Raw genomic sequence first — 20,605 nt, forward strand, 5'->3', positions numbered from 1 at the left:
TCTATCAGGTCACCTCTCATCCTCTGTTGCTTCAAGGAGAAAAGGCAGGGTTCACTCAACTTTTTCTCATAAGGCATGCTCCCAGTCCAGGCAAGCAAAAAAAAATGGAACACTTCACAAATTTGCATGAATCTGATTCTATTCTGTGAAAGTTTGGGACACATTTCTAACTCTAAGGTTCTTGTATAAATAACTATTGTTTTCCCTTCAGAGTTAAAAGTAAGTAAAGCACAGTTTGTTTTTTGTATCCTTTTTGGTATGATGTTTCCTTGATTTTCTTGTGTTTTGTGTATTTACTATGACTACCTGCAGGAAAATGAATCTCATGGTTATATATGGTGTACATGTACTTTGATAATAAATTTGCTTCAGACTGCTTATGATTCTTTTCCTTTTAAGCTACAAACCTGTGCTTTGCGGAGAGGAATGTGTACACATCAGAGGTTCTTGCTGTTGTGATGCAGCAACTGATGGAACAGAGCCCACTGCCGATGTTGCTGATGAGAACAGTCATTCAGTCCCTCACCATGTATCCACGTCTTGGGGGTTTTGTTATGAACATCCTGTCCCGCCTCATAATGAAGCAGGTAATGGGGGAAGGAGGTGAATTTGACTTTTCTTTGGCAATGGAATGAGTATGTCCCTGAGTAGCATTCAGTTCCCTCCAGGGTTATTTTTTGTTTTTAATTTATTTAGAGATACAGCACAGAATAGATCCTCTTAGCCCTTCGAGCCGCACCATCAAGCAACCCCCAACAATCCTGATTCAATCCTGATCTAATCATGGGGTAATTTACAATGACCAATTAGCCTGCTCAGTCTGTCTTTGGACTGTGGGAGGACCTGTAGAAAACCCACACATTCCATAGAGGCTCCTTGAAGAGGATGCTAGAATTGAACTTGGAACTCCAACACATTGAGCTGTAATAGCGTTACGCTAGCTGCTATGCTATCTTAAATTTTTTTAAATCCCCTGCCAAGATGCTCAAATTTCTTAAACTCTGACTTTTTGATCATCCCCAAATTTAATTGGCAGCTTTCAGTCCATGGAAGCTGCTAAGTTCCTGATTAGTAAAGGAATCAAAGTTTATGAGGAGAAGATGGGATAATGGGGTTGAGAGAGAAAATAAATCAGCCATGATTGAATGGCAGAGCAGGGTTGATGGGCCAAATGGTCTTATAGGCTTAAGCCTTCTCTCTGTTTCCTGATTAAGCCTGTGACCTGTTTTTCTCTTTAACCAAACATTTATTCCTCTGTAGTAGCGCACACAAAATGCTGGAGGAACCCAGCAACATCTATGGAAATGAGCAAATAGTCAACATTTCGGGCCGAGTCTCTTTGTCAGGATTTGAAAGGAAGGGGAAGAAGCCAGAATAAAGAGGTGGAGGAAGGAGTACAAGGTGGAAGGTGATAGGTGAAGCCAGGTAGGTGGGGAGGGGAGATGAAGTAAGAAGCTGGGAGGTGATAAGTGGAAAAGGCAAAGGGCTGGAGAAGAAGGAATCTGATAGGGGAATGGGAAGGAGGAGGGGCACCGGGGGAAATTTCAGGCAGGTGAGGAGAAGAGGAAAGAGGCCAAAATGGAGAAATTAAGAAGAGAGAACGATTGGAATAACTCCCAGAAGTTGGAGAGTGGAGATCATCTGTGGAATACAAGGTATTGCTCCTTCAACCTGAGAGTGCTTCATCATGGCAGAATAGGATGCCATGGACTGACTTGTCAGAGCAGGAATGGGGATAAGAATTGAAATGGTTGGACACCAGAAAACTTTGCATGTTGTGAATGGAGCTGAAGCACTCCTCTTCAGGACCATCAGTCCTATCGGCATTAAAGCTTCAGTATTGGTGGGACTGATGATCCTGTTGAGGGGTCTTGGCCCGAAACGTTGACTGTTTATACCTCTCAATAGATGCAGAGTTCCTCCCATATTTTGTTAGTGTTGATCTGGATTTCCAGCATCTGCAGAATATCGTATTATTTATTAATCTGCCCCAGTATCTCCTCATGAGATGGTGTCAGTTTTAGTTTGTAACAGAGCCCTTGGGTTGTTTTGTTATGTTTATTGTACTGTACTGTATGAACACCTGTTGACTAGCGATGTTGGGGTACTTGGAACCTGGTTATTGAGCTGGAGCTTCTCTGTGCTGATACAGGTTTGGAAGTATCCCAAGGTGTGGGAAGGCTTCATTAAGTGCTGCCAACGAACAAAACCGCAGTCCTTCCAGGTGCTGTTGCAACTTCCACCCACCCAACTTGCCAATGTTTTCGAGAAATGCCCAGAACTCCGAGAACCACTCCTGACACATGTGCGTTCTTTCACACCACACCAGGTATGTAGATGCTGTTTGGGTTGAAAAGAATTGCTTTCCTGTAACTCCCAGCTTTTTTAAGATGCAACAAACAATACCTGTACTGTTTCTGAGTAGCGTAGTGGCTGAATATGACTGACACCAACAGAGTTAGAGTACCACTGTGCAAAGGCATTGGAAGTTAGGAGAAGAGGAATGGGGAGAGCCGTTACTAGTGTCTTTAATAGCTTGCTGCCTATCCCAGTGTTGATAAGTTAATTGCAACAGGCCCTTCTGGTCTAACAAGCCTGTGACACCCATGGAACTGATTAACCACTAACCAGTACATCTTTGCAATGTGGGAGGAAACTGGAACACATGGAGGAAGCACATGGTCATGCTGAGAAGGTATAAACTCTTAACAGGCTGCAGCGGAACTCAACCCAATAGCGTTATACTAACTGCTATTATACTGTGCTGCCTCTTCATGAGCCTTATCTGTGTAATAAACGTTTTAGTACATCATTAATGTTCCATTTAAAAATCTATACACTATATCTATAGGACCCTTCATCAAATTTGGACTGCCACTACTGCAGTCCTCCCATTCTTTTGTATTTCTTTCTTTAATTTCTCTTCAAATCTAATACAGTTTGATTACCACAATCAAATAGATGTGGTGTTTTACCAAAGGGAAGCTAATCACCGTACATAGATTCAGGTTCATTGGGACACATCAGGACCAATACATTTGGCTCAACTGAGTGGCCGAATTTTCATGGAAATAGTTAGAATCATGTATTTTTAAAAAAAGAAACTGTAAAAAATTACATATTTCAATGTAACACAGAACAAATTAGAATACTACCAAAAGTACTACAGTACTATAAAACTATATTTCCTGATATTTGTCAATGGAGAGATTCATCTAGTGTAACCAAGGAACAAAATCAGTGCAGACACCTGGTGTTGATAATGGACTGCCTTCATTCAATGCCATCCATCGATGATTGCATCCTCCGAATTTTCACTTTCATTCTAACATTCAAGATGATTTTGATACCTTTAAATTCCTCATAGTCCTAACTTGTTGAAGTAGTGAAGTTGTTTCATTTTCAGTCTTAGCTGTTTCTGGCATCTCCAAGACTGAATGCTTGAAACTGTAGTGAGTAAAACAGTTTTGAATTGTCGTGCTGCTTATTCCTTACCAATCATCAGAGACAAAAAGCACAGCGTTTTGAACATAAGTACACTCAACAGACGCTATTTTAAAAACTGTTCACTATAAACACAGTGAAGTGTCTCACAGCCAAGCAAGGGCATACAACTGACACTAATTAGAAACTGTTTGACAAAGGTCACCTGCCCTAATTAAGCAGCACAGTACTAACAAAGGGTATCCCGGCAGTTTTCTCAAATTAGTTTTTGCTCTTTTAACAGTTGCCCCAAATAAGCATTGCCCTGATTAATTAACTGGAATCCACTGTATTTGTGTATGATTTGTTTAGAAAGACAGAATACCGTATATTCATGTGTACTATGACACGATAAGACACTGTAAAAGCAAGATATAGAATACAAAGAAACATTGGCTAAAAGTGTGGCAAATGGAAGGAAGTGCATTATGGTGATAAAAAAGCATTGAATAGACTTCTTTGTAAATAGTAAAAAAGCTACAAGCAGTGAAACAGGTGAATCTTTAAAATGTCATATATAGAAGCAATGGACTTGGGAAAAAGAATGAGGCCGAGTTAGGCTCTTTACTATTGTGATTTGTTGTGGTGACAACAAGGGAAAAAAATGGGTCTTGGGAGGAATGCAGCATAAATTTATCACAATATATCTAGTTCAGTTTACAAAATCTTGGATCCCAATGGTTTTTCAACCCATGGTTCTTTGGATGTCAAGAATGAGGCATAAAAGTTGTTTCTTTTGGTCATTTATTAAGGGTTACAAGAACAAGGAAGCATGAGGGGAAAGGAAGATAGCAAAGAGCTGAGCCTAGTGGCAAGGAAAGGAGCAGAGACTTAGAGAGTGAACCAACATGTACCACATTGCTAATGACACACAAACCAAATTTCATCATTTACATCAATCAATAAGATAGGCCTTATTCAATACCCAGTACTGAAACAGAAGTTTCCAGAAAGGCAACTACAATTATGAGAAACACACTGAACAATTATACATAGGTAATTATGTAAAAATTTTAAAAAAACATAAGAAAGCTGAACTACAAGGAAAACAGCAATTGTTGTGTCCAAACCAACAAAAGAGACACAGAATATAAGATGGTATTGTTGTAATTTAAAATTTTCAAACTACTTAACAAACTAGTAGAGTGGATTGAGAAAAGCCATTTCCTGGATCAGAACCATAGAACCTTAGAACTTTACAGCATAGAAACAGGCCTTGTGGCCCTTCTTGGCTATACCGAACCATTTTTCTGCCCAGTCCCACTGACCTGCACCTGACCCATATCCCTCCATACACCTGTCCAAGTTTTTCTTAAATGTTAAAAGTGAGCCCGCATTTACAACTTCCATCTGGCAGCTCATTCCACACTCCCACCACTCTCTGTGTGAAGAAGCCCCCCCCCCCCCCCCAATGTTCCCTTTAAACTCTTCCTCCTTCACCCTTAACCCATGTCCTCTGGTTCTTTTTCTCCCCTAGCCTCAGTGGAAAAAGCCTGCTTGCATTCACTCTATCTATACCCATTATAATTTTACATATCTCTATTAATTTTCCCCTCATTCTTCTACGCTCCAGGGAATAAAGTCCGAACCTATTCAACCTTTCTCTGTAACTCAGTTTCTCAAGTCCCGGCAACATCCTTGCAAACCTTCTCTGCACTCTTTCAACCTTACTAATATCCTTCCTGTAATTCGGTGACCAAAACTGCACACAATACTCCAAATTTGGCCTCACCAATGACTTATACAGCCTCATCATAACATTCTAACTCTCATACTCAATACTTTGATTTACAAAGGCTAATGTACCAGAAGTTCTCTTTACTACTCTATCTACCTGTGACGCCACTTTTAGGGAAATTTGTATTCCTAGTTCCCTCTGTTCTTCTGCACTCCACAGTGCCCTACCATGTTAAACTCCATCTGCCATATTTCAGCCCATTTTTCCAGCTAGTCCAGATCCCTCTGCAGGCTTTGAAAACCTTCCTCACTGTCCACTACACCTCCAATCTTTGTATCATCAGCAAATTTGCTGATCCAACTTAACACATTATCATCCAGATCATGGATATAGATGACAACACTGGAGCCAGCACTGATCCCTGTGGCACACCACTAGTCACAGCCTCCACTCAGAGAAGCAATCCTCCACTACCACTCTCTGACTTCTCCCAATGAGCCAATTTCTAATCCAATTTACTACCTCACCATGTATACCTAGCGACTGAATCTTCCTAACTAACCTCCCATGTGGGACCTTGTCAGAGGCCTTACTGAAGTCCATGTAGACAACATCCTCTGCCTTCCCTTCATCCACTTTCCTTGTAACCTCCTCGAAAAACTCTTAATAGATTGGTTAAACATAACTTACCACACTCAAAGCCATGTTGACTCTTCCTAATAAGTCCCTGTCTATCTACATACTTGTAGATCCTATCTCTTAGTACTCCTTCCAATAATTTACCTACTACCGACATCAAATTTACCAGCCTATAATTTCCCGGATTACTTTTTGAGCCTTTTTAAACAACGGAACAACATGAGCTATCCTCCAATCCTCCGGCATCTCACCTGTAGATACCGACATTTTAAATATATCTGCTAGGGCCCCTGGCAGACTAATTTCAACATTAGTCTCCTTCAAGGTCCGAGGGAATACCCTGTCAGGTCCTGGGGATGTATCTACTCTGATTTGCCTCAAGATAGCAAGCACCTGCTCCTCTTCAATCTGTATAGGTTCCATGACCTCACTACCTGTTTGCCTTAATTCCATTGACACCATGCCAGTTTCCTTAGTAAATACAGACACCAAAAAACACATTTAAGATCTCCCCCATTTCTTTTGGTTCCATTTATAGCCGACCACTCTGATCTTCAAGAGGACCAATTTTACCCCTTACTATCCTTTTGTTCTTGATATACCTGTAGAAGCTCTTTGAATTATCCTTCACCTTGACTGCCAAAGCAAGTCTTCTTTTAGCCCTCCTGATTTCTTTGCACTTTTTATACTCCTCAAGCACCTTATTTGTGCCCTGTTTCCTATACCCCTCGAGAACCAAGGTTCCTTATTCTTATTCACTTTTTCTTTAATCCTGACAGGAACATACAAACTCTGCACTCACAAAATTTCTCCTTTAAAGGCCTCCCACTTACCAACGACATTCTTGTCAGAAATCAACCTGTCCCAATCCACGCTTTTTCGATCCTTTTAGATCCAGCTTAGAACCAGCTTTCCAGTTTAGAATTGTTTAGATTTAGGAGGGACCATTTCAAAATACAGCCAGCTTTTCAGGACTAGAGTTAGGAAACACTTCTGCACAATTCCAGAAATAATCCAGCACATCCTCAAGCAGCAATTTCTGCTAAGTCAATTGCCTGAGATTAGTACATTTAGAATGAAAAGACGTGTACAGTTGGCCCTCCTTATCTGTGGGGGATTGATTGCAGGACCCCCCCCCCCCCCACCATGGATACCAAAAAATGCAGAAGCTCAAGTCCCTTATTTAACCTGTCTCAATGGGTGGACTTTAGGACCCGGCGGAGCTCGGGATCTGCTGCCCGCGGCTGCTGCTGAATCCACAGTGTTTCTGTTCCGTTGACGGAAAACGATCACGAATGAAAATAAAGTGGAAACAATAAAGCGATCGGAAAGAGGTGAAACGCCATCAGTCACTGGAGAAGCATTAGGCTACAGTCGGTCAACGATCGGAACAATTTTAAAGGATAAAGTGAGAATAATGAAGTATGTGAAAGGCCTTGCCCCCTTGAAAGCTACAGTTATTACTAAGCAATGCAGTGGTTTAATTATTGAAGTTCATACGTTTCTTAAGTATTTTATATACATAGAAATGTAAAGTGTATACTTTATACTAAGACAAACGTTTGACTAACTGATGCTAAATAATACCGGATGTACATGTTCCGATTTACTTATAATACCTAATACAAAGTAAATGGTATGTAATTAGTTGTTATACTGTATTGTTTAGGAAAGAATGACAAGAAAAAACAGTCTGTACATGCTCAAACAACGAGTGTAGGAGAGAAAACTTCCAGGTTTTCCTGATCTGCGGTTGGTTGAACCCTCGGATAAAGAGGGCCGAATGTATATTGATTGGGGTCACAGAGGACCATGTTCAATGTTGGAACAGGTCTGAGAGAGTAAGTGCTCTCATTCAGTGTTCAATCAGTTGACATGGTGAAGGTACTTAATGGTGAGGAGTCTAGAATTTTGATGCAGCATTGATGAGCAATGGTGTTTGAACTGGAGGGGGGGTGGTGAACTGTAGTTTCCATGTGCCTGCTCACCTAATCTTTTGAATTGACGTATTTGAAACATCATTTGTTAGTCTGTGCAATGTTTCCAGTGATAACAGGATGTGCAGCTTGTTCAGAATTTACTGAGCAATGGAAGGATTAGTTAGTAACATGGATTAAAAGGTATCGCAGACCTTGGAATAGGTCAGCTATTGGACATAAGCCAGCAATTGTAGCTCCTTTTGCCGATTATGCAGTCTGCTGCTGCCAGCAAAATCATCATTCATTATTTTAACTTTACTTGCAGCAAAATCACATTCCAAAATCTATAATGATTGTGCTGGAGGCCAATTCGAAGTCAGAAGTGGAACCAATGGAAGCTAAACCCATAAATGAGGTGAGTGTCACTGAATCTACCATGGATTGAATTTTATTAGCTGGGTCTGAACTTCACATAATGAAATACAAAATCAGATTCTTAAATCCATATCTTTAACCCTATCACCCCTACAGCAGTTCGCCAAAATCCTGTCCTGGGCCAGTTCTCAAGTTATCGCAGGTGTAACCCATCCTTTTTCCTCTCCCCAGGATAAAGACTTTGGGGCTTCTGTTGGCATTTCTCTAACCACTGGGTTTTTATGGAATGGAGTTGCTAGCCCCATGCCCAACCCTCCTCCTTTCGCAGCTGGGCTGGAACCGAGGCAGAGTTCCTAAACCCACATACCCCTTGCATAGTTCAGTGCTTAATGGTTCCTACTTTGTTTTTACTGTCCATGGAATTTGGGCAGCTCAGGTGTGAAATAGTTAGTGGAGCTTCAGCGATCCAGATTTGATCTTGTCCTGTCTGTGTAGAATTTGTCTTTTCCCATGGTGTCATGGTTTCCTCCCACATCTAATTACACAGTGGGTTAATCGGTTATTGTGAATTGCCCCAAGTAGGGGAAATGGGATCAATGGAATTGCCTGAGAGCTGGCATGGACTTGATAGATCAAACGGTTGCAATCAGTCACTGTTTTATGACAAAGATGAGTACTAAAATTGTACTTTGAGGAATTATTATGGATGCATTGTTGTAGCACAGAGCTCTATCCAAGGTTTTTGCACTATTCTTTCTTTTTCAATCTTTTTATTGAATTTCATATATAAAAGAAACATAATATAATAACAAATAGGTTATAAATGCATAAGACTTGAAATTGAATTAATAGTAGGATAACAATATCCTATTAAGATATCAACATAGAAACATAGTACATTATCAATCAAGTCTATAATAATTATATGAAAAAATAAAAATAATCATCAAAAGAAAAAGAAAAAATTATAAAAATACAGGCAAAAAATATAAAAAAATACTAAACTAAACTAACTGGGCAATAATAACAGTTTATTTGTATATGATAGTACCAAAAACTCTGGAACTCCATACCTGAACAAGAATAAGTAAAGAGAAGGTCTGGAAGAGGCCAAATTAATTCATATGAAAATGTCGAATGAACGGTCCCCAAGTTTCTTCAAATTTAATTGATGAGTCAAAAATAGTGCTTCTAATTTTTTCCAAGCTCAGAAAAGAAATAGTTTGAGAGAACCACTGGAACGTGGTAGGAGGATTTACTTCTTTCCAATTTTATAATATAGACCTTCTGGCCATTAATGTTACAAAAGCAATCATTCGTCTAATTGAAGGGGAAAACTGATTATCATCCTCATTTGGTATACCAAAAATTGCAGTAATAAAATGAGGTTGTAAATCGATATTCCAAACTGAGGAAATGGTAGCAAATATGTCCTTCCAATAGTTATGTCAAGTGGGACATGACCAAAACATGTGGGTCAATGAAGCCACATCTGAATGACATCTGTCACATTGAGGGTTAATATGGGAGTAGAATCGAGCAAGCTTATCTTTAGACATATGAGCTCTATGTACAATTTTAAATTGTATTAAAGCATGTTTAGCACATATAGAAGAAGAATTAACCATTTGTAAATTTTTTTCCCATTTTTCTATTGATATATTATTGAAGTTCTTTTTCCCATTCTTGTTTAATTCTACCTGATATTTCTGGTTGTATCTTCATAATCATATTATAAATAAAAGCCACTAATCCCTTCTGATAGGGATTTAAGGTAAAAATCATACCTAAAAAGTCCATTGAAGTTGAATTGGGGAAGGATGGTAGAATTTTATGTAAAAAATTTCTAATTTGTAAATATCTCAAAAAGTTAGATTTAGGTAACTCAAATTTGTTGGAAAGTTGGTCGAAAGACATCAAACTACCGTCAAAGAAAAGATCACGAAAACATTTTATACCTTTCCTTTTCCATATGCTAAAGGCTTGATCTGTCAAAGAAGGTTTGAAAAAAAAATTAAGTAAAATAGGGCTATCAAGAACAAAGTTTTCCAGAGTAAAAAATTTACGAAATTGAAACCAAATTCATAATGTATGTTTGACAACAGGGTTGGATATCTGTTTATTGAATTTAACTAAATCGGCAGAAAGAGAAGAACCCAGAACGGAGAATAGAGAATATCCCGGTGCCTCATTGCATTCTAAATTTACCCACTGTGGACACAATGGTGAATCCAAATCTGATTTCCAATAAATTAAGTTACGAATATTACTCGCCCAATAGTAAAATCTAAAGTTAGGTAGAGCTAAACCACCATCTTTTTTAGATTTTTGTAATTGCCTTTTACTTAACCTAGGATTTTTATTTTGCCACACAAATGAAGAAATTTTTGAATCAATGTTATCAAAAAAAGATTTAGGAATAAAAATTGGTAAAGCTTGAAATAAATATAAAAGTTTCGGTAGAATCATCATTTTAATAGCATTAATCCGACCAACTAATGATAAGGATAAGGGAGGCCATCTTGTAGTAAGTTGTTGAATTTGATAAAGCATAGGTAGAAAATTCAATGTAAATAAATCTTCATATTTCTTAGTAATTTTTATACCTAAATAGATAAAGTTATCATCAATAACTTTAAATGGTGTCCTTTCATTCAATAAAGTTTGCGCGTTTAAAGGGAATAAATCACTCTTATCCAAGTTTAGTTTGTAACCAGAAAAACTACCAGATTGAGCCAACAAGGATAAAATAGCGGGAATAGACCTGTCAGGATCAGAAATATATAACAACAAGTCATCAGCATAGAGTGATAACTTGTATAATTTCTCATTACGGGTGATACCAAAAATATTAGGAGATTCACGAATAGCAATGGCTAAAGGTTCTAATGCAATATTAAACAATAAAGGACTTAAGGGACAACCTTGTCTCGTACCACGAGATAATTGAAAAAAGGAAGATCTGTAATTATTTGTAAGAACAGAAGCAACAGGTTTATGATGTATTAGTTTAATCCATGATATAAAATTAGGACTAAAATTAAAATATCTCAAAGTGTTAAATAAGTATACCCATTCAACCCTATCAAAGGCTTTTTTAGCATCTAGTGAAATAACACATTCTGGAATTGTGGGTGATGAAGTGTAAATTATATTAATCAATTTTCTAATATTAAAAAAGGAATACCGATTCCTAATAAAACCAGTTTGGTCTTCTGAAATAATCTGTGATAATACCTTTTCTAACCTAATAGCTAAAATTTTTGTAAGAATCTTAGAATCTACATTTAATAGCGATATAGGACGATAAGATGCACATAGAGTGGGATCCTCATCTTTTTTAAGAATTAGAGAGATAGTAGCTTCATAAAAAGACTGAGGTAATCTCTTCTTAACAAATGCATCATTAAAAATTTCACATAGCCAAAGGGAAAGCAAAGAAGAAAAAGTTTTTAAAAATTCTATAATATAACCATCAGGACCAGGAGCTTTCCCTGAGTTCATTGATGAGATGGCCTCTCCTATTTCGGCCAAAGAGATAGGAGCATCAAACAAGCTACGATCTTCATCTGTCTGTTTGGGAATATTCAAATTGTTAAAAAAGTTATCCATCATGGACAGATCGCCGTCAAATTCTGATTGATATAAAGATTTATAAAAATCTTGAAAAGTGTTATTGATTTCTTTATGATCGGCAGTCAGATTTCCGTCTTGTTTACAAATTTTAATAATTTGTCGCTTAGTCGAAATAGCTTTTAATTGGTTAGCTAATAATTTACCAGTTCGATCACTATGGATATAAAATTGGGCCCTGGTCCTAATTAATTGATTCTCAATTGAAGAAGATAATAATAAGCTATGCTCCATTTGAAGCTCAACTCTTTTCTTATAAAGTTCTTTGGTAGGAGTCACGGAATAAATCTTATCAATTTCTTTAATTTTATCCACTAATAAAGCAATATCTAAATATCTTTGTTTTCTTTTACCGACAGAATATGAGATAATTTGTCCACGGATAAAAGTCTTAAAAGAATCCCAAATCTGTCAATCTCTTCTGTATAGTTTGCTGAGAAAAACAAGTCAATTTGCTGTTTTATGTAGGTGATGGATTCTAGATCTTGAAGCAAAGTAGCGTTAAGTCTCCAAGATCTAGTATTATTCGAAAAGTCCGAAATCTTGATAGATAACTTCAAAGGTGCATGATCCGAAATAGCAATAGAATCATATTTACAATCAATAACATCTGTTAATAAACGATGATCAATAAGAAAATAATCAATTCTAGAATAACTGTGATATACATGTGAAAAAAATGAAAATTCTTTATCTTTAGGGTTCAAATTCCGCCATATTTCAGTGATTCCCGAATCAACCATAAAAGAATTAATAAGTGAGGCTGATCTATTCGGAAGAATTCGAATAGGTTTAGATCTATCCATCGAAGGATTCAAACAACAATTGAAATCTCCACCCATTATCAACATATATTCATTTAGATTAGGAAGGGAAGTAAATAAACGTTTAAAAAATTCAGGGCAGTCAAAGTTTGGAGCATAAATATTAACTAGAACCACTTTTCGATTAAAAAGTGAACCAGTTATCAACAAAAATCTGCCCTGTGGATCAGAAATAATTTCATGATGTGTAAATGAAATTGAGGGGTCTATAAAAATAGACACACCCCTAATTTTGGCGGTACAATTCGAGTGAAATTGTTTACCCTTCCAGAACCTAAAAAAGCGTTGATTATCCTCCCTCCTAATATGGGTCTCCTGTGCAAAAATAATATTAGCATTTAGTCTATGGAATACTTTAAATATTTTTTTACGCTTAATCGGATGATTTAAACCATTAGTATTCCAAGAGATAAAGTTAACAGACTTATCCATCATTCCAATATTAATTGTGTATATCATAAAAGGTTAAAAAGACACATAACCCATAAATCAGGAAGAAGGAAAAATGATTCAGGAGCAACCGGAGAACATGACACCTCAACAATATTAATAATTTAAAGTCGGCCCATAAACTAAAAGCAAAAAAATAAAAAGCAAAAGCGTGATAGAAGATCCCTACCCCCTCCCCCAACCCCACGGAAAAAAGCCAAGCGGCAGGCGCACAAACTAACACTAATATTAGCCCCATTTTCAAGATGGCGACTTCATGAAAAGAAAGAAAAGAGAAACTATATAACACCCAGATATAAATACAGGGTTGTAAACAAAAAGAATATATATCAATCAAAATGAAAAAATAATATAAAAAAGCAAAAAATCATTAATAAAAAAAGGATAGCCTTTAAAGTTTAAAATAGTGTAATATGCCTTTAAAAAAAATTCCATATTCAAATACAAGGAAATGACGTTTCAAAAACAAAGACTTATGGGAAGAAGAAACGACATTTTGAAAGGACCATATTACAAAATACGGATGTAAATTCACCAATCTTATTTTTTAAAAAAAAGGTTATCAAAATAGAATTAAAAAAGGGTTCAATAACCACTACAATATATATATTAAAAAAGTTCAAAAATTCAAAACATTCGTCCCATTCACAAATACAGGCAAATAAACGCTTACGGAAAGCAAAGTCTTATGGAAAGAAGAAACGACATCTTAAAAAAATAAATCATTATTACAAAGTCTTAACATGTATATCTAATCCAGAGGGAAAAAAAATTAATTAAGAGAAAAGACATTATAGTAAAATTAAAAAAGCATCTGTAAATCATGATAATAATAATAAAAAAAAACCAGGTCTGCAGACCAAAATAAAAAGCTATACCACAGCTTCATAAGTTAAAGCCTAAAACGGAATGGCGTCTTCTCTCCAAAAGTTCTTCCACATAACACATAGTTCAAGTTGTACAAGAGCGATATTCTTCAACGAATTTCTTCGCTGCTTCCGGAGTATTAAAGAAACGCTGACTGTTGTCGCTCAGCGTAATTCTGAGATTCGCTGGATATCTTAAAGCTTGTTTAAGTCCAATCGAATGAACCTCCGCCATCACCGGTTTAAAAGCAATTCGCGCCCTCATTACCTCGAATGAATAGTCCTCCACAATACGAAACTTGTTGTTTTTGTGAGAAATCATACCTTTCTGACGAGCTAATCGAATTAAAAGCTCTTTCTCCCGAGGATAATGGAGACGGACAATCACAGCTCGTAGCTTGTCTTTCGCAGCCGAAAATCTCGAAACTCTGTGGGCACGATCAATAGTAGATTTAACCCGCAAAGCGACCTCACCAAAAATTTTCCACAATAAATTAGAGAAATATTCAGTTAAGTCACCAGACTCGAGATTTTCGGGAAATCCAATAATACGCAAATTCTGTCTGCGAGATCGGTTTTCAAGATCGGTGATTTTAAACTTATACTGCTCCACTATTTTAGCGGTCGATCGTACCTTCTCCTCCAAAGTTTCGATTGTACGTATTTTTTCACAAATTATCTTGTCAAGAGCCGCAAACTTTTCTTCATGGCGTTCAATAACTGCTGCCTGCGATTGAAGCTTGATATCAAATGATTTAACGACTTCTTCAAGCTCCGATATTTTCGCAGTAAGTTTGTTTTCCAGACTTGCAAGTTTAGTATCCAGAAGACTGGAGATTGCATCGAGAGATATAGGGTCTTTAGACGATTTCTTAGGCACAGACATTTTAAGTTTGAAAAAATTAAATCCAGTGTTATTTTTAAAAAGAAGAATAAATCATAAATATCAACCCATATGATTAAGTACGAAAAGATTTGATTAAAGGGTGATTATAGCTTAAAAAATGAAGAGCGCCTAAAAGGCAGATGTCTACGTCGCCATCTTGAAACTCCACCCCGGTTTTTGCACTATTGAGAGACTAAAGTTCTGCTCGCCCAACTGGCTTGTTCCATAATCCTTTTAAGCCGCAATTACAAACAAAGTAGGACGGACACAGGATGAAGGGTCTTGATGAAAGGTCTCTGCCCAAACCATCAACTGTTTATTCCTCTATTCCAAGTATCAACTGTTTATTGATACTGTTTGACCTGCTGAGTTCCTCTAGCATTTTTTTTGCATGTGTTCTGGACTCCTAACATCTGCAAAATCTCTTATGTTTAAGACACTATCTCTTTCTCACTACATCAGCTGAATTACTGACTGTTCAACTGTTTTAGGTGCTGTATTTTAATTTCCTGTGATGTTCAATATAACGATTCCATTTTGTGCAAGGTTTTGTTCACTCAATATATGAAGGATTTTGTATTCAAACTGGCTAAAAATTTCAAGCTCTGTTTATGAGTAACTTCGGTTTACAGTTTGGAATTAAAAGGTGCTGGGTATTGAGAAGGGACTTGCAGTCACTTGCAACTTGCCTTTGGTCATGTTTCTCTAGCTGTCACAAAATGATTTGCAACAACACAATTACTTAGGAAGACAACCCACAGTATTATCATCTCTTCTTAAGCTCTTTACTGCTATTGGGGGCATAGGCTTCCGACAGCAGCTTGACAGAGTCCTCAGGTGTAGGCCATCCGTACATCTTCTAGGCGAAGATCCTTCCTCTCTCCAGAAAGAGGTCTTTGAAGCTTTTGCTAGCTTTTCTCTAGCACTGTGTTTTTACATGATGGGGTTGCTAGCTCCATGTCCAATCCTCCTTTTGCAGCCGAGCATAGGCTTATTCATGGAGAAGTTGACCTTCAGTATACAAACAAAAAATTAAAATCCAGAAAATATTGGAAACACTCAGGTGGTGGGGGGGGGGGGGGGGCGCGGTGGTCAGGCAGTATCTGTGGAAAGAGAGACAGAGTTAACGTTTCATGGTCATGCTGCTTGATATACAGCCAGCAAGCACAGATCGGACCCTTTGGCCCATAGAGTCCAGCTAACCACCATGCAACATTTACACTGATGCCATTTATTTTCACTTTCCTGTATTCCATCACCTCTACTACTCATCTACGTATTAGTTATTTACAGTGGTTAATCAACTTGTCACCCCCGCACATCTTTAGGATGTGGGAAGAAACTGGAGCACCGAGCAGGATCCACAGAGTCACAGAGAATGTGCAAGCTCCACACAAACAGCATCAAAGGTTAGGATTTAATGCAGGTAGTTGGAGTTATGATGCCGCAGTTTTACCTGCTGCTCCGATGTGCCTCCCAAGTATTTACAGTATTTTCTGTTAAAAACATAAGTGGTTCTGCAGATGTTGGAAATCCAGAGCAGTACGCACAAAACTCCAGCAATATAAGGAACGAGAACTGCCAGATATACAAGCTGGTTTTAGAAGAGGCAGAGAGAGGTACCAGAGACCAAATTGTCAACCTACGCTGGATAATGGAGAAATCGAGGGAACTCCTGAAAAGTATTTATCTGTGTTTTATTAACTACTCAAATAAACTATGGAAAATCCTTAAAGAAATGGGGATAACTGGACATCTGATCTGCCTAATGAGAATGTATGAAGATCAAGAAGCAACAGAACTGAACACAGAACAACAAACTGATTCAACGTTCAACAAGGCTGCATACAGTCACCCTGCTTGCTGAACACATCATGGGGAATGCTGGTCTAGAGGACTCAAATGTTGGAATCAAAATTGCCGGATGAAATATTAACAACCTCTGATATGCAGACGATGCTACTGTAATGGATGAAAGTGAGGAGGATCTGAGGAAGCTTCTAATCAAATTGAAAGAAGAAGGTGCAAAAGCTGGCTTGTTGCTGAATATTAAGAAAACCAAGATTATGTGGACCAGCCTATTAACTCCGTGGTGATAAGTGGAAAGGAAGTAGATGCGGTGACGGATCTTCTTCGGTTCAAAGATTTCTATAGATGGTAACTGCAGCCACAAAATTAAACGATGCTTACTTCTGGGGAGGGCAGCAATGAGAAATGTAGATAAAATACTGAAGAGCAGAGACATAACATTGTCTACAGAGATCCGTATAGTCAAGTCTATGGTATTTCCAGTTGTGATGTATGGCTGTGAGAGCTGGACAGAGTAAGGATGAAAACAAAAGAAGCAACGCCTTTGAACTAGGATGCTGGAGGGCAGTGTTAAGAATTCGTTGGACAGCAAGAAGATCCAACAAGTCAATACTTGAAGAAATACAGCCAGACTGCTCTCGAGGAGACTTGATTATGAGTCAAAAGCTCAAAATTTTGGCCACATCATGAGAAGAGAGGATTCCTTGGAGAAGACTCTCATGTTAGGTAAAACAGAAGGTTAAAGAAGGAGAGGATGACAGAGGCTACGATGGACAGAAATTTTACTCAGACAATGTGTAAGACCTTGGGGGCTCTTGGAGAGGCAGGTTCGAACAAGAAGGCTTGGTGTGCAGGAGCCCATGAGGTCATGAAGAGTTGGATCCAACTTAACGACTGAACAACAACAACCCAAAATGCTGGAGGAACTCAGCAGGTCAGTCAGCATCTCTGAAAATAGATGAACAGTCAATATTTTGGGCCGAGACCCTTCTTCAGAACTGGAAACGAAGGAGGAAGGTGGTCTTCTGTTATGTTCCAGTTTTTCATCTTTTGAATTCCTACACAATAAAAAATACCAGATTTCCTTTCTATCTCACTTATTCCACACAGTTGTGAAGCCTATTAGCTGCATTGTCTTGTTCTCCACATCTTCAGGGGAGAAGGGGGCCGGGGAGATTTTAAATAAAGCGATAGCCAATTCATTTAGTTGAACTTAACCTGGGATATCCTTCTGGCATGGATGCTGGCAATAAATAGCAAGAGTTGCAGCTCATGCTTTAAGGCAGAGTCAGGTTTAATATCACTGGCTTGTCATGAACTTTGTCATTTGTGGCGGTAGTACACTGCAATACATAATAAAAATAAACTATGAATTACAATAAGTATATATTTAAAAATTAAATAGTGCAAAAAGAGCAGGGAAAATGGGTAGTGCTCATGGTATAAGGAATACCCCTTTGTTAAAATGATCAGTTCGTCACAGTGAGAATCTGTATTAACTGACAAGTACCTTTATTGGCTCAGCACAAGAATGTGAATTTACACAATCTACTATGTGCACTATTGGGTAGATGGAGCTCATCAGCTTGGGAAGGCAGTCCATCTAAGAGAGGGAAAACTCTGATTTCAAACCTCCGCTGCCTTGCGGCCATACCCACTCATGGGAAAGGTTTCCGGAGTAAACCCTGTGGACAAATCTGGAGCTGGAGTCCCTAAGGCAGTCCGACGTTGTCTTCAAACTCATTCTGGCAACTCCTGCGACAACACTGGTGCCAAGCTGTATCGGCCCTTACCTTTCCCTTGGACGACATCGGTGGTGTGGAGAGGGGAGACTTGCAGCATGGATAACAGCCAGTCTTTCATACAGCCTTGCCCAGACCTGCGCTCTGGGGAAGACTTTCCAGACGCAGATCCATGGTCTCGTGAGACTAATGGATGTCATGCTATGTGCACATGACTCTCCCATGAACAGTCAAAGAATCGGTAATACCCAGGAAATGTGTCTGCATTGGTCATGTGTTCCTCATGTTCCTGATCTAATCTCCAAGTTCGAAATCGAAAACGTAAAGCTTTACGGCAGATTTCCCTGAGTTGGACAATCAACGTCAGGACTGCATAGAAAGAATGGCCTTTTAATCAGGACAGCAATCAAGATTTTTAAAGGCAGAGCTTTGCAGCAGTTTCTCTGAGTTGAGAGGTGACCAATCAGCAACAGGAATTCATTAGAAAGGGCCAATAAAAATAACTCAGGTGCAAGCAGAATGACCGTCCTTCTGAGTATGTCAGTCTTTCGAGTGGCTCTGGCTCGTCAGGCTTCGGCAAGATCAGCCTTGGGTGAAGTAAGGTATCTTGCAAGTTGCTCTCTCCCTGTTCTTATTTGTTCATCTCTCAATTAGTGAAAATGGCTCCAGGCTCAGTGTTTTGTACTCTGTGTGAAATGTTGGAAGTTTGAATAGTTGGAATACTGAGTTGCAGCTCCTGAGAGAATGTATTAAGGAACCGGAGCTGCAGCTCAATGTCCTTTGATTCATACGGGAAAATGAGGAGGTGATAGACAGGAGCTACTAGTCACCTCTAGATTGCAGGAGACAGATAACTGAGTGACTGTCAGAGGAAGGAGGGGAACTGCACAGCTGGTGCAGAGTACACCTGTGGCCATTCCCCCCAATAATAATTATACAACTTTAGATAATATTGAGGGGGACGACCTACTGGGGGAGTCACAGTGACTGGGTCTTTGCTATTGTGGCTCAGAAGAGCAGAAAGATGAAGGGAAGTGGAGTGTTGATAGGAGATTCTTTAGTCAGAGGGACAACAATGAGGTTCTGTGGGCATAATAGAGACACCCAGATGGTATATTGCTGCCAGGATCGGGGATGTCTCAGATCGGGTCCATGGCATTCTCAAGGATGAGGGCGAGCAGCCAGAAGACTTGATACATATCGGCACCAAAGACATAGATAGATAAGGTGAGAAGGTCCTGAAGAGGGATTTTAGAAAACTAGGATGAAAGCTCAAAAGCAGGAGCTGCAGGGTAGTGATATCTGGATTGCTGCACATGCCAAGTGCCAGTAATATCCATTATCCTTGCGGGTAGGTTGGCTAGTTTCTCAAGTGGGTTTAAACTAATTGGCAGGGGATGGGAAGATGGGAAGAAGTGCTGAAGATGAGATAGTTGATTTACAAACAGAGGCAATATGCAGTGAGACTCTTTGCAAGGAAAGGCTGATGATAGGGCAAAATTGCAGTCAACAGGGTGAATTACAACATAAAAGGAGACTAAATCGAAAAGGGCGAATCCCAGATTGAAGGTGTTGTAATGTATGCGCGCAGTATATGAAATAAGGTAGATGAACTTGTAGCACAGTTACAGATTGGCATGTTTGATGTCATAGGCATCACTGAATCATGACTGAAGGAAGATTATAGCTGGGAGCTTAATGTCCAAGGATACACACTGTATTGAAAGGTCAGGCAGGAAGGCAGGGGGTGTGTTGTTCTGTTGTTTTTAAAAAATGAAATCAAATCATTGGAAAGAGGTGACATAGGGTTGAAAAGTGTTGAATCATTGTGGATAGAGCTAAAGGAGCTACAAAGGTAAAAAGACCCTTGAGTTATGTATAGACACCCAAATAGTAGTATCGATGTGGTCTACAAATTATAAAGGGAGAAAGGAAGTGCATGCCAAAAGGGCAGTGTTACAATAGTCATGGGGATTTCAATATGCAGGTAGATTGGGAAAACCAGGTTGGTGCAGGATTCCAAGAGGGGGAGTTTCTGGAATGTCTATGAGGTGGCTCTTTAGAGCAGCTTTTGGTTGAGCCCACAAGAGGATTAGCTATTCTGGATTGGGTGTTGTGCAGTGAACCAGAATTGATTAGAGATCAATTAGGGAAAAGGAACCTTTGGGGGCTGGTGATCATAATATGATCAAATTCATTTTGAAATTTAAGAAGGAGAAGCTAAAGTCAGATGTATCAACGTTACAGTGGAGTAAAGAGACTTACAGAGGCATGAGAGAGTAACTGGCCAAAATTGATTGG

The 20,605-nt window shown here is 38.7% G+C and overlaps 1 protein-coding gene across 3 annotated transcripts in view; it reads left to right on the top strand.

The window, feature by feature from the left end:
- sympk (symplekin) overlaps positions 1-20,605 on the top strand; it is a 117,063-nt gene that overhangs the window by 80,768 nt on the left and 15,690 nt on the right. For all 3 annotated transcript variants that reach the window (XM_059951382.1, XM_059951380.1, XM_059951381.1), the window contains exons 22-24: positions 400-587; positions 2,153-2,329; positions 8,045-8,134. In XM_059951382.1, the coding sequence (XP_059807365.1) occupies positions 400-587; positions 2,153-2,329; positions 8,045-8,134 (455 nt within the window). The remainder of the gene's footprint in view (positions 1-399; positions 588-2,152; positions 2,330-8,044; positions 8,135-20,605) is intronic.

Source organism: Hypanus sabinus, chromosome 26, assembly GCF_030144855.1.
Source record: "Hypanus sabinus isolate sHypSab1 chromosome 26, sHypSab1.hap1, whole genome shotgun sequence".
In the NCBI taxonomy this organism is placed as follows: Eukaryota; Metazoa; Chordata; class Chondrichthyes; order Myliobatiformes; family Dasyatidae; genus Hypanus; species Hypanus sabinus.